Below are 12,214 nucleotides of genomic sequence, written 5' to 3'. Positions count from 1 at the left end.
TATATTATATACCTGAAAGTGTGCTCCAAACCCTTCCAAAACCCAATGGAACCCCAACACACGAGGTATCTTCCTTCCTGGGTAGAGTACAACAGCCTGAATGCCTCATTGGCTCAGGAAATAAAACCTCTTCATCACTGGATGACACACTGAGCACTGAATTTTAAACTCAACCAGAACAAACAGGTACGTTCATCCTAGAGACCTGTCTAAGCTATGGTACTTCTCTACAGAAGACACACAGATGTATGAAAAAGATATATCTCTAGCTGCTTTATAAAGACTTCTCTACACAAGTGCTCTGGGAAGGCATCCAGCTTCTTGGTCCAGTAAACAAAAGTAAGAGGTAGGAGTCAAGACTCTCCAAATGTAATTTTCCCCCTGTAAAACAGTTGACTGATCCAAGCATGCTGCAATAGTCTGAAGAGTGTAACCCAAAGACTGAAAAGGCAGAACTGTGAATGTTATCTCTGCTACCAGAAAGCATTCTGAAAACAGTGTTCAACTTCCTAAAGTGTAATACCTACTTTGAAAGAGCTCCCTCCAACCTCCACTCACAGCTAGAAAGAAAACGCGTGCATATGAGGGGCAGAAGTGCCACAGGAGTTGAACCCTTAGGCAGCAATCCCACTGATGGGAAAGATAAGGTTGCTCACATGTAAAGACTGATTCGAATCAACACCCTACCAGTTCTATCTTTAGCAGCACTTCCATAACCCATTCTGTTCTTTACGTCAAAGAAGAAGGTTTTCTGTTCAGCTTTATCATGGAAGTGCTGTGAATGCATTTCAGAAATACAACCTTGACAGGACAAGCTTTAAAATACTACCCACGCTCCTCAAAAAATAAATAAGACCCATTCATTAAGTAAAAATTTACTGTTCCTGACTGATGTTTAAAAATAAACTACTACAAAGCGACCAATGTTAACAAACGTTTGTGTTAGTCTCTCTTTTCCTCCTCTATTTCCATTCCTTCTTGGAAAGAAAATGAAACGGAACAGCCAGCATCCTGAGCCCGAGCTGAAGAGTTTTTAGTGCATTCTACAGCACGAACAGCTATCCACAGCAATTAGTAATTGTCAGTAGAGACTGGCTCATACACTTCTTAAGCAAGAAAAAAGAGTATTTGGTATCCATTCTTGTCAGGAGCTAAGATACCTATGTGCTTGCTTCTGAAAAGAGATGCCCTATCACACAGACACGGTGAGCAGTATTTGTCTGATAACTTTCCTTTAACAAAACAACACAAAGCAAAAAAAAAAAGATATTGCAAGACATGGAGAGCTTAATGCAACCTATGTCAATTGCTTTGAAAGTGCATCCAGCTACGTCAGACATTTGTTTAGTTCATTTGTTCAGCACTTTCTGTCATAGTTAAGCCAAGTTTCCCAAGACAAATTCTTCAAACCTAAGCATCAGAGCAGATCATAAACAACAGCAGGCTTGTACACACAGCCATTACGAATCATCAAAAAAGGAAGCAAGTCTAACATCTACATTCCTATTTGAAAGCTGATTTCTAAAGCAAATTCTAGAAGCACTTTTGGAGAGGAAGGGAAGGATCATTTCTTTTTGGTACATGTGATTAATCTCAGTTGAGCTACATTTTTGAGAAGCCAAGGAGACAAAAATTGCAGAGCTATTGGTAGTCAGAACGTGGAACAGCAAAATCACACCAAGCAAAACAAGAACAATCCACTGAATCCACAGAACATCATTCAGAATCTTCAATGGACTCTAAAAAGTGCCTACACATTTGTATTAACTAACTGCAATGGGATTTCACATATTTCATGGAAACCTCTGAAAAAAAAAAACATATTCACTTGCAACAGGTACAAAGGCAATATAATATAACTAAGATCTTAAGAAGATGAAGGTAAAATTTAGAAAGCTTGCATTAGAACAGATCACTAAGCTAAAGCTATTTCCAAATGTTAAGACACAAACAGGAGAAAATTTTCTTTTCCAATTCTTGGTTTATGTCATGTCCCACACCAGTTTCAAAGGCTAATGATGATACGCCATGGGAAAAGACTCTGTGGTATCTGCTGCTCCTTGATCATCCCACCAAGGCAGCCAGCTCACGTGGTAATTGTATTAAGTGACAGATTCCACTTCGTCAGTAGAACAAATTTTAGATTTGTGATGGAATTCACCATATAAAAGCAGAAGCAAAATAACCCAAACCAAAAAAACGAAAAACCCAAAACACTGCATCATTTGAAGTCTACATTCTTGGATCAAGAAGAAACATTTTCCCTACAGTTACGCCTAAGTGACTGCATCAAATAAGACAGTATCTGCAGCACAAGACCCATCCTGAAACCATCCCAAATCCACCCCAGGAGGCTTTCAATCCTAAAAACAATAACAACAATCCCCCAAAAAACGAAACAAAGCCAAAAGAAAAAAACAGTTCACAGCTAGTATTCATTTAAAACACCACATTCTATTCAACCTCACAACATCAACCTGATTAAGATCAAGAGAAGTTTGTGACAGGAGTGTCAAAGGAGAATTAAGGAGTTGCCTCCCATCAAAATCAGTGAAGTACTTGTGCCAACATATGTTTCAAATCAGCATATCCTGAAATCACATAGAATCACAGAATCACATCATCAACACTACAGGTTTGTGGTGCCTTAAATTTAATGTACGCATTTCCATTGCCAACGAATGGATAACAAAATCTGAAAAACACAGTAAAGGCATTATGATTATATATATATATATATGTGTACACACATGTATGTACATACGTATGTATACGTACACACACAAGCAGGGTATGCAAAGCATACATCACTGGACGACATACAAATTACTGGATGGCTACACAAACTGAGCATTTTAAATTACCTTCGCATCGAAAGGCAGGTGACTCCAGTGACTTCCTGCACACTGTGCAGAACTTTCTTTTGTAATGCCCTGGAGGCCCAAAACAGTGTGCAACTGGAACCTGTCAAAGAAGAACACATGACCCATCATCGACTGCAGCTTTCAGAACAGTATTTATAGCTGACAGAAGCTCTTCCTTTGTGCAAAATGGGGTAGCAAATATAATGTGTACTTAAGTAAAACTGAGAACAAAAATTATATGTACAACCATCTACATACATCTACATTTAAATATGTAAATAAATGAATGTAGCTTTAGGTGCCAGTCCTGATGATTCACAGTGCCATGAATGCCATAGACTTCCTTTGTGTTCAAACAACTTACCTGAAACCTCACCTGACCTCTTAAGTACTCTTAATTGAATCAAAGACCATTAAAGAGTGATTGCTGCACACAGACAAAATACCCTAAAGACACTTTTAGTGCCACAGTCCATATCAAAGACTGGAAGCTACAGAATCAGTGCGAGGTGGAAGGCAGAAAACGATAATGAAAGAAAGAAGAAAAATGAACACTAACATGGCATCCCTGCCCATGGCAGCAGGACTGGAACTAAATGACCTTTAAGGCCTCTCCGACCCACAGTGAATCAAAGACCATTAAACAATCACAACTGCATACACACATATCCTCAGACAAAATATCCCAAAGACACATTCAAGACAGTTTCTAAAAGGTGAATGTGTCCAAAAAGCATTCTGTGATTCTATGAAGGAATGCACCTGAGCTTTATACCTGTTCCAGAGACCCTACAAGATGCATACCTTTGTCAAAACTGACATCTACGTTGTAAGAGAGAAGCGTAGCTGCATCTTTAAGATGTCAGAAGCCAAACAACTTCCTTAAGTTTGTGCCATGATTTAGGTCAGTAACTTTTCAGATTCTTAATCTTGTATTTTGTAACCCTGAAGCCCTTCCTGACAAACATACCCCATTTATTTCCTGGCTCTTGCCAGTTTTCCTGTGAAAAACTAGCAATAAATCTGACAGATCCTGAAACAGAGTTTGGGGACCTAAAATGTCCCTACAACTTACAAAGGCTTGATTCCCACTTGCATTTCTGTCCCTGGAAGTGCAGGCAATTATGCTAAATAACCCTGTACTTTGAGCATGCACAGTGAAATCAGCACGATAAAACTCTGCCAGATGTAACCTGAGAGGAAAAGAATATTGTGGAAGTTTAATCAAGAGGCAAATTAAGAGACCTTTGTTAGCCCAGTAACGTGCTTTGGACACCCAGAGTGGACTTGCAATCCTTTCAACAATCAGCATTTGAAATTTAAATCTTCCCCTGCCTTCAGTCTGGCTATTTTATCTTACAGCCAGCACAGAAATGCAGGCTTTTCCTTACTGCCACTGTGTTAAATAAGCAAGAGAAGTTATCTGAAGAAGAAGGACACTGCAGATCAAAACAGTTTTGCACAAAGCAGTGTTTATTTTGGGAAAGCCTGCAAGAACGAACTTTGACAGGAGACAAACTTCTCTAGAGCCTGGACACACTTACCCAGAAGGGCAAAGGGAAGGAGACAAGTCTAAATTCTGCAGCCTAAATTCTATTCTGGCCCTGGTGATGTTCCTCTGAAGACTCGAATCAGCGCCCAAAAGAAAAGAAACACTGATTGGAGCTTGGGGCGGAAAAAAGAAAAAGAGAATAGTTTCCTTCCACTTCTTGCTTTAAGAAACAAGTCAAAAAAGCTTTGTTTATTATGACTGCTCCCTCTAATTTGCCCTAGACATTATATGTATAAAACTACTGCAGAGCCTGCTGGAAAAGGGGATGGGATGATGGAAAAAAAAACATGGAAAAGAGCCAGTACAACACAATGTGCCAGCTGATCAATCACACGCTGCTTTTTCCTATCAGCTCATTACATTACGTTGAAGAAGATCCAAGCACCCTACATATAAACAATACCCAACTCTTAAGACAAGGAAAGCCGGTGAGGCACCATGTCACCATACAAAATGTTATCTATCATTCATTAACTCACATTCACCTGTACAAGCGCAGCAAACTACAGACATGGACGGAGGCTTACAGAAAGAAAGTGAATAATTGATGAGAACTGAAACTTCTTCTTCAATTCAGCTCCTTAAATTACTCTAGGCAAACCGCTAAAACCAATTTCCTGAGAAAGATACAGAAAATTTCTACTAACAGTACCACTGAGTGACATCTAGGTGCCCTCACAGTATTGATCAGAAATCCATCAACAGAAAATATAATGCTAACGCTCCAGCATAATCTCCAGGATGACCTTGCACTGATGTACAGGATGTTCCCAGTCCCGACGCTTTTTGCTGCCACCTGGTAAGAAATCCAAAGCATCAGTGCTAGGCACTTCTATAACAGTTTGTATCAGCCAGCAATGAAGTCTGATTCTACAGAAATCTAAAGCTTAGACTTAAGAATACCAACTGAAACAAAACTTACTGTAGAACAGGAGAGAAAAGTAATTTAAATACACAGAATTAGTTACCAAAACATTAATTGGTGCTAATGCAAGGGAATAAAGCACATATCCACACGTAGCCTCACTACATCCAGAAACCATTTCTTCATGCTACAGATGTCCATGATAGAACACCAGACCTTAGCTACCCATACACAAATTAACTCTCAAGGACTCCAAAGGGTGGGAACTGCACAGCAAACTAAATTACATTTCAAATCAGGAACCTGTTGTACTTCTATTATGAAGTAAGATCCATGTAAGAGCTTTGCGCTGCAATTATGAGTTGTTTGTACTAGCTTTCCTTATACTGGAAAGAGAAGCTGATATGCAAAGAACCATCACTCCTTCCTTTTATTGCTACAGTGGAAACTAACTCCTATCAAGATCAACATCATGAATTAGCAGAAACAAACTCAGTAACATTCCATGACAGGGTGACAGGACGAGGGGAAATGGCCTCAAGTTGTGCCAGGATACGTTTTAGGTTGGATATCAGGAAAAACTTCTTTACAGATAGGGTTGTTAAGTGCTGGAATAGGCCCCCAGGGAGGTGGCTGAGTCGCCATCCCTGGATGTGTTTAAAAACCATTTGGATGTGGTGCTCAGGGTCATGATTTAGCGGAGGGTTATTACAGTTGGGGTAGTATGGTTAGGTCAAGGTTGGACTTGATGATCTTTAAGGTCTTTTCTAACCTGAGTGATTCCATGATTCCATTAACCAGCAGACAATTTTACACCTTATTCGGCTGCTAAATTATGGCATGTGGCTGGCATGCTCTGTGCAGCTGCATTTGAATCACAATGCAGCTATGGACCAAGTGTTGAAGACCTGGCGGTCAGACCTGCTTGCAGAAGGTAGTTGGGGATGTCCAAGAAGCTCCCTGACAAAATCAGATCAGTCTGGAGTCCAACCATTGCTATGGTAGAAACAGAATCCCTGAACCACAGAACAGCAGTAGAGATCATTGAGTCTAATCCACCTGCTAAATAAAGCAGGTCTCCTACAGCAGGTAGGAGAAGCACAGAAGAACAGGTGAGAAAGCACACACATAACTAACAAAGTCCTTTCACAGCAGTGGAACAAAAGAATAAAGAAGAAAACAAATTTCTCCATGCAATTATTTTTCATATAGCATAAGCAAATTATTAAGCATTCATTTTTTGTCTTTAATTTCATGTTACAGATCTAACTCCTCCCCCACTTCTTCCAAAAGCACTTACATACAAGATAAGTGGGGCATTAAGTCCACAGTCAGACGCAGGCCAAACACACAACAATTAAGATGAGTCTTAACAACAGTACGCCAACCAGCTTAATTACAAACACTGCATTTCAGCCTGTCTTGTACAACAGTCTGATATGGAAAGCAGTGAACATGTTTACCAAGCATTCCCTGACACACTTTCCCCAGGCAGAACTTGTAACACCTCCAACTACTGTAATGATTCTCCCAAACTGGGTTCTGCAGCAATGCATCAACATATTCCAGGAGAAACAAACATCACAAATGCTTCATTTCATTAGAACTACTTTTATTATACTATCATTTCCATTTTACTTTGAAGTATAGTAATATACAAAACACCCCATACAACACATTTGTATGGTAAATTTAAGAGGCCACAAATTTGCAACTCATTCCAACCTAACAAAGGAAACTTCATATTTTACACCCTCTCAAGCTTTTGTTTTCATTGTCATTTTGTCTTTCGTTCAGATATTTCTTTCCTAACAAATGCCTCAGGGTAGGCAAATACCTGTGAGGACACAGGGAGAAGTGTCTGAACTTGAAGGAGTTGCAGAGATCTCACCAGCGAAACAACTCACATCCCTGGCAAACCATGAAAACACAAATGCGTTCAGAAGACTGATCTGTGACATTTCATTTCAAAACATCGTGACCTGGATCCAATCTGGAACAGCACGTGCAGGTGAGAAGGATTAACAACAGAGTAGAAAAAAGCTCCTTTAGGCAGCCTGAAGAGTGGATTCATCAAGAAGGATATGGGGTTGGATGCAGACATGGCACGTCTCTAAGGGCACCCTTAGAACAAATGTTATTTTGAAGAACTAAAATTTACAGCAAATTCACAAAAGAAGCAATCACAAGTGTCTAAATGCCTATGGAAAAAAGAAATGCTCCTCAGTTGGCTATGTACCACTCCTGCAAAGATCCCTGCACAGTCTGAGTCACCATTCCTTTTCCCATGCTACAATGACTGCCAGCACACTGAAACAGTAATAGATGCTAATTCTTAGCAATAGCATTTCTCACTATCTGCACATCCCTTTATTGTGTAAGACTGACAGCAGCACTTCTCATTATTTCACTGGCAACGTTCTGTGTATCAGCCTCCTCTCTTTTTGCCAATCTAAATTATACTTCTCAAAATGAAAATGTGTGGGGAAGATGAAGTGCGTAGCAAAGGCTGAAGTGCATTAACATCTAAGACAAAGCACATTAAATACAAATGACTGGCTAACTTCCTGTAACCTCCAGTTACGTGCTGTTTTAAACCTTCCATCCCCTAACCAGGTTTCCACAATGCAAAGAAATCCGTAAAGCTTTTCTGTGTACAAAGAAGGGAATACAGCTTCCCTTCACCAGATCACAGATCCACACAATGAATATCTCATAACTCTGATTTTAGTCAGGGAGGTCTGTAACATTCCCAACTTACGCATTTCTATTTTATAATGCTGCATTTGACGTTTGATCATGGCTCCTTACTATACTTGTAACGTTTCTCAACTTGTACAGGAAGGTTCTCACCTGCTTCTTCCCCTCTACTCTTTCCATCACCCCTTTTCCAGGTGGTGACATTTTAGACTCTTACAGCTGACAATATTATTATCTTTCAGTCCCTTTTTCACAAGCAATTCTTACAAAGTTGTGTGGGAGAAAAAGTCACAGTGCATCTAAAAAGCCAAGATTTTATTACTAACCAAAATAAATCCATGTGAACTCTTACCATTTAGTGAAGCCCTGATTTGACTCTAAAATCCTGTGCTTTTAATGCAAAGACTTTATTCTCTAGGCACAATAAGCATGCAAATTCTTAAGATCAATGATCAACAGAAGCCAAACACTGCCCCTTCACTAGGCAGAGAAAATTAGCATTTTCCCAGTAAGATGCACTTACTGTAAACAAGAAAAGAAGTGAGTTACACTGAGTTCTTTAAGTATGATACACACGTTACGGTTTCCTGAGAGCACTGATATCCATCAGTCACCCCACGCCATTACTGAGAGATTTCCAGGTAATGACACAATTTTAAATGTCTAGTAGTAGTTAAAGAATGCACATAATTGCTCTTCAAAGACAGACTGTCTACAGCCGCCTGCAGCAGGGAAGTTTTCAAGGAAATGTCAGACTTTGCCTCTAAGCAGCAGTAAAAGCTTCAGTGATGACTAACACAATTGATTCAATCATTACAACATCAGCAAGCCACAACCGTACTTCACATACTACTTAGTGATAAATTTGTGCCCTTATGACAAAAAAGAGACATAACAGTGTGTGCTTACTCACCCTTACAAGGCTGGGAGCAATACATGAACAAGGTATGTTGACATTCTTGAGGCACTTCTCATGGGACATGAAGTTGCAAACTGGAAATCGAAAGAGAACAGTGATTAAGTCTCTCACAAGGAAGGGATATTTGTGGTGAAACACGAACAAATAGGAAAACAAACAAACAAATATCACGTGTGGTGGAACACAATGGGAACAAATCATTCTAGTCACATTTGCTCTCCATTAGCTATGAGTACGTACACAACTGTCACATCTCTCACGGCGCATGAACTCCAACCAGTTTCGCTACCAAGATGCTGATGATAAAAAACAAGAGAGCTCATACAAATTCATCACAGGCCAGCAGCAGCTCCTTCCCTCCCATTCTCTCCATAACCACCAAAATGACTTTTTAGTTTTCAGGAGAGATTTTAAGCAGCCGACAGCCTAAAATAGCTCTTTGAAGCGGCCAAACTAGAAGGACATGCTTGAGAGCAAACTCTACTAAAAGAAAGTGCATGTGTCAGGAATACATGGGAGGAAACACAGCTCTGGAACACAGCACAGTGGATGAAAGAGACAAAAGTCACCAGTTTTATGTACAGCTTTGAAACACAAGAGTTTCTTCTTATAAACTATTACTACTACCACTCCTATTACTACTTTGGCAGCAACAGGTTTAAAATTCCACCAACGCTTTACTAAGTGTCTTGTCCCTGGAGACAAGGTCAGGCTGGACTCTGAGCACCTGATGGGGCTGTAGATGTCCCTCCTCATTGCAGGGCAGTTGGACTAGATAACCTGTAAAAGTCCTTTCCAACTCAAATGACTCTGTGGTTCTAAACAGTTTTTTTTTTACCAAAATGGCATCTGCAGTACCATTTCTCATGGGGATGGTATCTTCCCTAGCTCCATAGAATGGATTTACATGATACTGTGGTATGCACAGGAAACCAAAGGATTCTTTTATTCATGCCCGTGAGTAAAGGTAGAAACCCTAGGATGATTCCTGTACAGGGGGGTTGTACAAGGAGGCCCCCTCTACGTGTACTGCAGGGGGGGGGAGTCTTGCTTGAATTCCATAGGAATTAAAGAAGGGAGGAACCCTTACTTCAGAGGCAGAGTTTGGGGTGTAGCTCAGCAGAAATAGGCAGGACTTGGGGGAGTTTGGTAGAATGGGGGCAAGGCTTTCGCTTATCAATAGCACATTGCAAAGGAAGAAGCTCCTGGAATTCCAGACCTGAAACCTTCAGATAAGAAACTGGATCAATCAGCATAAAGAAAAAGTCATTCCAACTGACTTGACTATACACTGTACATGTCCAAGAAATGAAAAGCAAGAAAACATTCAAGGAATTAGTTAGCATAGGACAACCCACAGCCTAGAGCAATACCTGCTTTTGTGGAATCATGAGTGTGCATTTTGTGTGGTATAAATATGACTGCTTGAGAGACACCAGTTGTGCAATTGGGGTGGCACAAGCCCCCAAGTGTGCTGGTGTATATACCTTAAATAACCTACCTTGCATTCTGACTCTTGTGAGTCTGAGGGCTGCTCCGCAGGTCACCACAACCTCACACTAACCAGGAACTAAAGCCAAGCAGTGATGGCTTTAGAGTCCTCCACCTTTTCCTCACAGGCCAACACAACAATCTTAATTCGTGTTCGCTTATTTACATGGTTTACTGCCAGTCCATGCAAATAACCTGTCCTTTTGATGGCACAAAGACCAGAATGACCCCTTTCACATTCTAATGTGCTTAGTAGGCTGATATTTGCTTTTCTTTAGTCTTCAAGTCAGGAAAAAAAATTACACTGCAAGTCACTGCTGCGCTCAGACATTCATCATTGGCAGCTCAAGACTGTGACCTACGTAGTAATGAAAAGTAGAGTGGGAAGAGAAGAGATAAAACCTGTTGTTGGCTGCTGTAAGTGTCACATCTGTCTCTATGGTTGACGGTACTCCTGGCTCAATGGTACAGATAGGGATCAGAAAGAATCAACAAAGAGGTAACAAAGGGGTGAGCTTAGGGAAGTAAAAAAATGAAGGCCTAGTAAGGGAAATCAAGGTAGAAGGAACAAAGTTTTGAGGGGAAAAAACATTTAAAAGGAAACAAAGAGGGTATTCTATAGGAAGAGGGTTAATGAGCTACTGCTCTGAGCACCTCACTATATCCAGGTTCAGCAATCACATCTGACAGCTTGTCCTTGTTGCTCCATTCTCTTCTGTCCAGGAACTGGAGACTTCAACCACATGATAAACTACATGTTTGCAATGGACAGCAAGATGCCAGGTGGCCCCGTGGGCACCACAGAAAAGGGCAGTGTACGGCAATGAGGCAGGACATAAAGCTTTCCAGCAAACACTGCAAGGAAACAAAACATTTCTCCCCTGCCCTGGATGGCAGGGCACAGGACCAGAGCACTGCAGTGTAACTCCAGCTAGAACAGCAAAGGCAGCTGAAACCTCTAAAATGCTGCACTTTGTCACACAGCCTTTTTTCCCTTCCTGTTCTCCTGTCAGAATTCATGGCAGGTTTCAAAAGTGGGATGAGGAAAGAGGTCTGTTTTGTCCTGTATAGACTCCAGCAATGCATCAGTGTGCTCTATGCAAGCGAAGGCCCAGTGAGGATCATGTAAAATGCCATATTCAACACCCCATCTTCTCCCACTTGTGAACAGAGCACAGTTTAGAGCAGAATCCTAGAAGGTTTTGAGATGTTTAACATAATTCAGAGTAGTGTGACCTTTTATAAATAACACGTATGAATAACAAACTTAATAGTCTTTCCTTTTTTAACTTCGATAGTTTTATTTATAAGAATCTGGTTTTGCATTTGCTAAATATGAAAATGTTTAGCACTTGTTGCTCTATAAGTAGAGATACCAAATTGCTCCCCAGATAGGACCAAGGAAAGTCAATACAAAGACCAAAGTGCACTGGCTCCTCTCCTGGGAGCGTTATAAGTTTAACACAAGGCTCTCTGGCCCAACTCACACATGCATTTGTACCCAAGAGCATTCCTCTCATTTCAGCAGGCACACGGTTTGAGCTTAACAAGAGCACAACCAAAGTAAATTTCAATTCCCCCACCAGTCACACCCTCCATAACTTTGCTGAAGCAGGGCTTACCCTAACAGGTCCTAGACTGCAGTTTGGACTCATCCCGGCAGTCTGCTCCTGCACACTTTTGTCCCAAATTCACATCACAAGCATCAGTAATTGGTAATGCACTCTTCTTTTTCAGCAGGTCCCTCTTGCTGTGTGCTCCTGTCTGGTTTGAGCCACGGGTTTTGCAGGTCCCCTAATCACACAGGAGCCATCACCCTTCTT

At 40.8% G+C, this 12,214-nt stretch overlaps 1 protein-coding gene across 1 annotated transcript in view; it reads right to left on the bottom strand.

The window, feature by feature from the left end:
• DGKQ (diacylglycerol kinase theta) overlaps window positions 1–12,214 on the bottom strand; it is a 70,058-nt gene that overhangs the window by 43,885 nt on the left and 13,959 nt on the right. Inside the window, 2 exon segments of the mRNA XM_072359435.1 lie at window positions 2,865–2,964; window positions 8,895–8,974. Of these exon segments, the coding sequence (XP_072215536.1) occupies window positions 2,865–2,964; window positions 8,895–8,974 (180 nt within the window).

This window comes from Excalfactoria chinensis, chromosome Z (assembly GCF_039878825.1).
Source record: "Excalfactoria chinensis isolate bCotChi1 chromosome Z, bCotChi1.hap2, whole genome shotgun sequence".
Classification (NCBI taxonomy): domain Eukaryota; kingdom Metazoa; phylum Chordata; class Aves; order Galliformes; family Phasianidae; genus Excalfactoria; species Excalfactoria chinensis.
The sequence above is the reverse complement of the archived record's forward strand: the minus strand, read 5'-3'. Positions and strand labels throughout refer to the sequence as shown.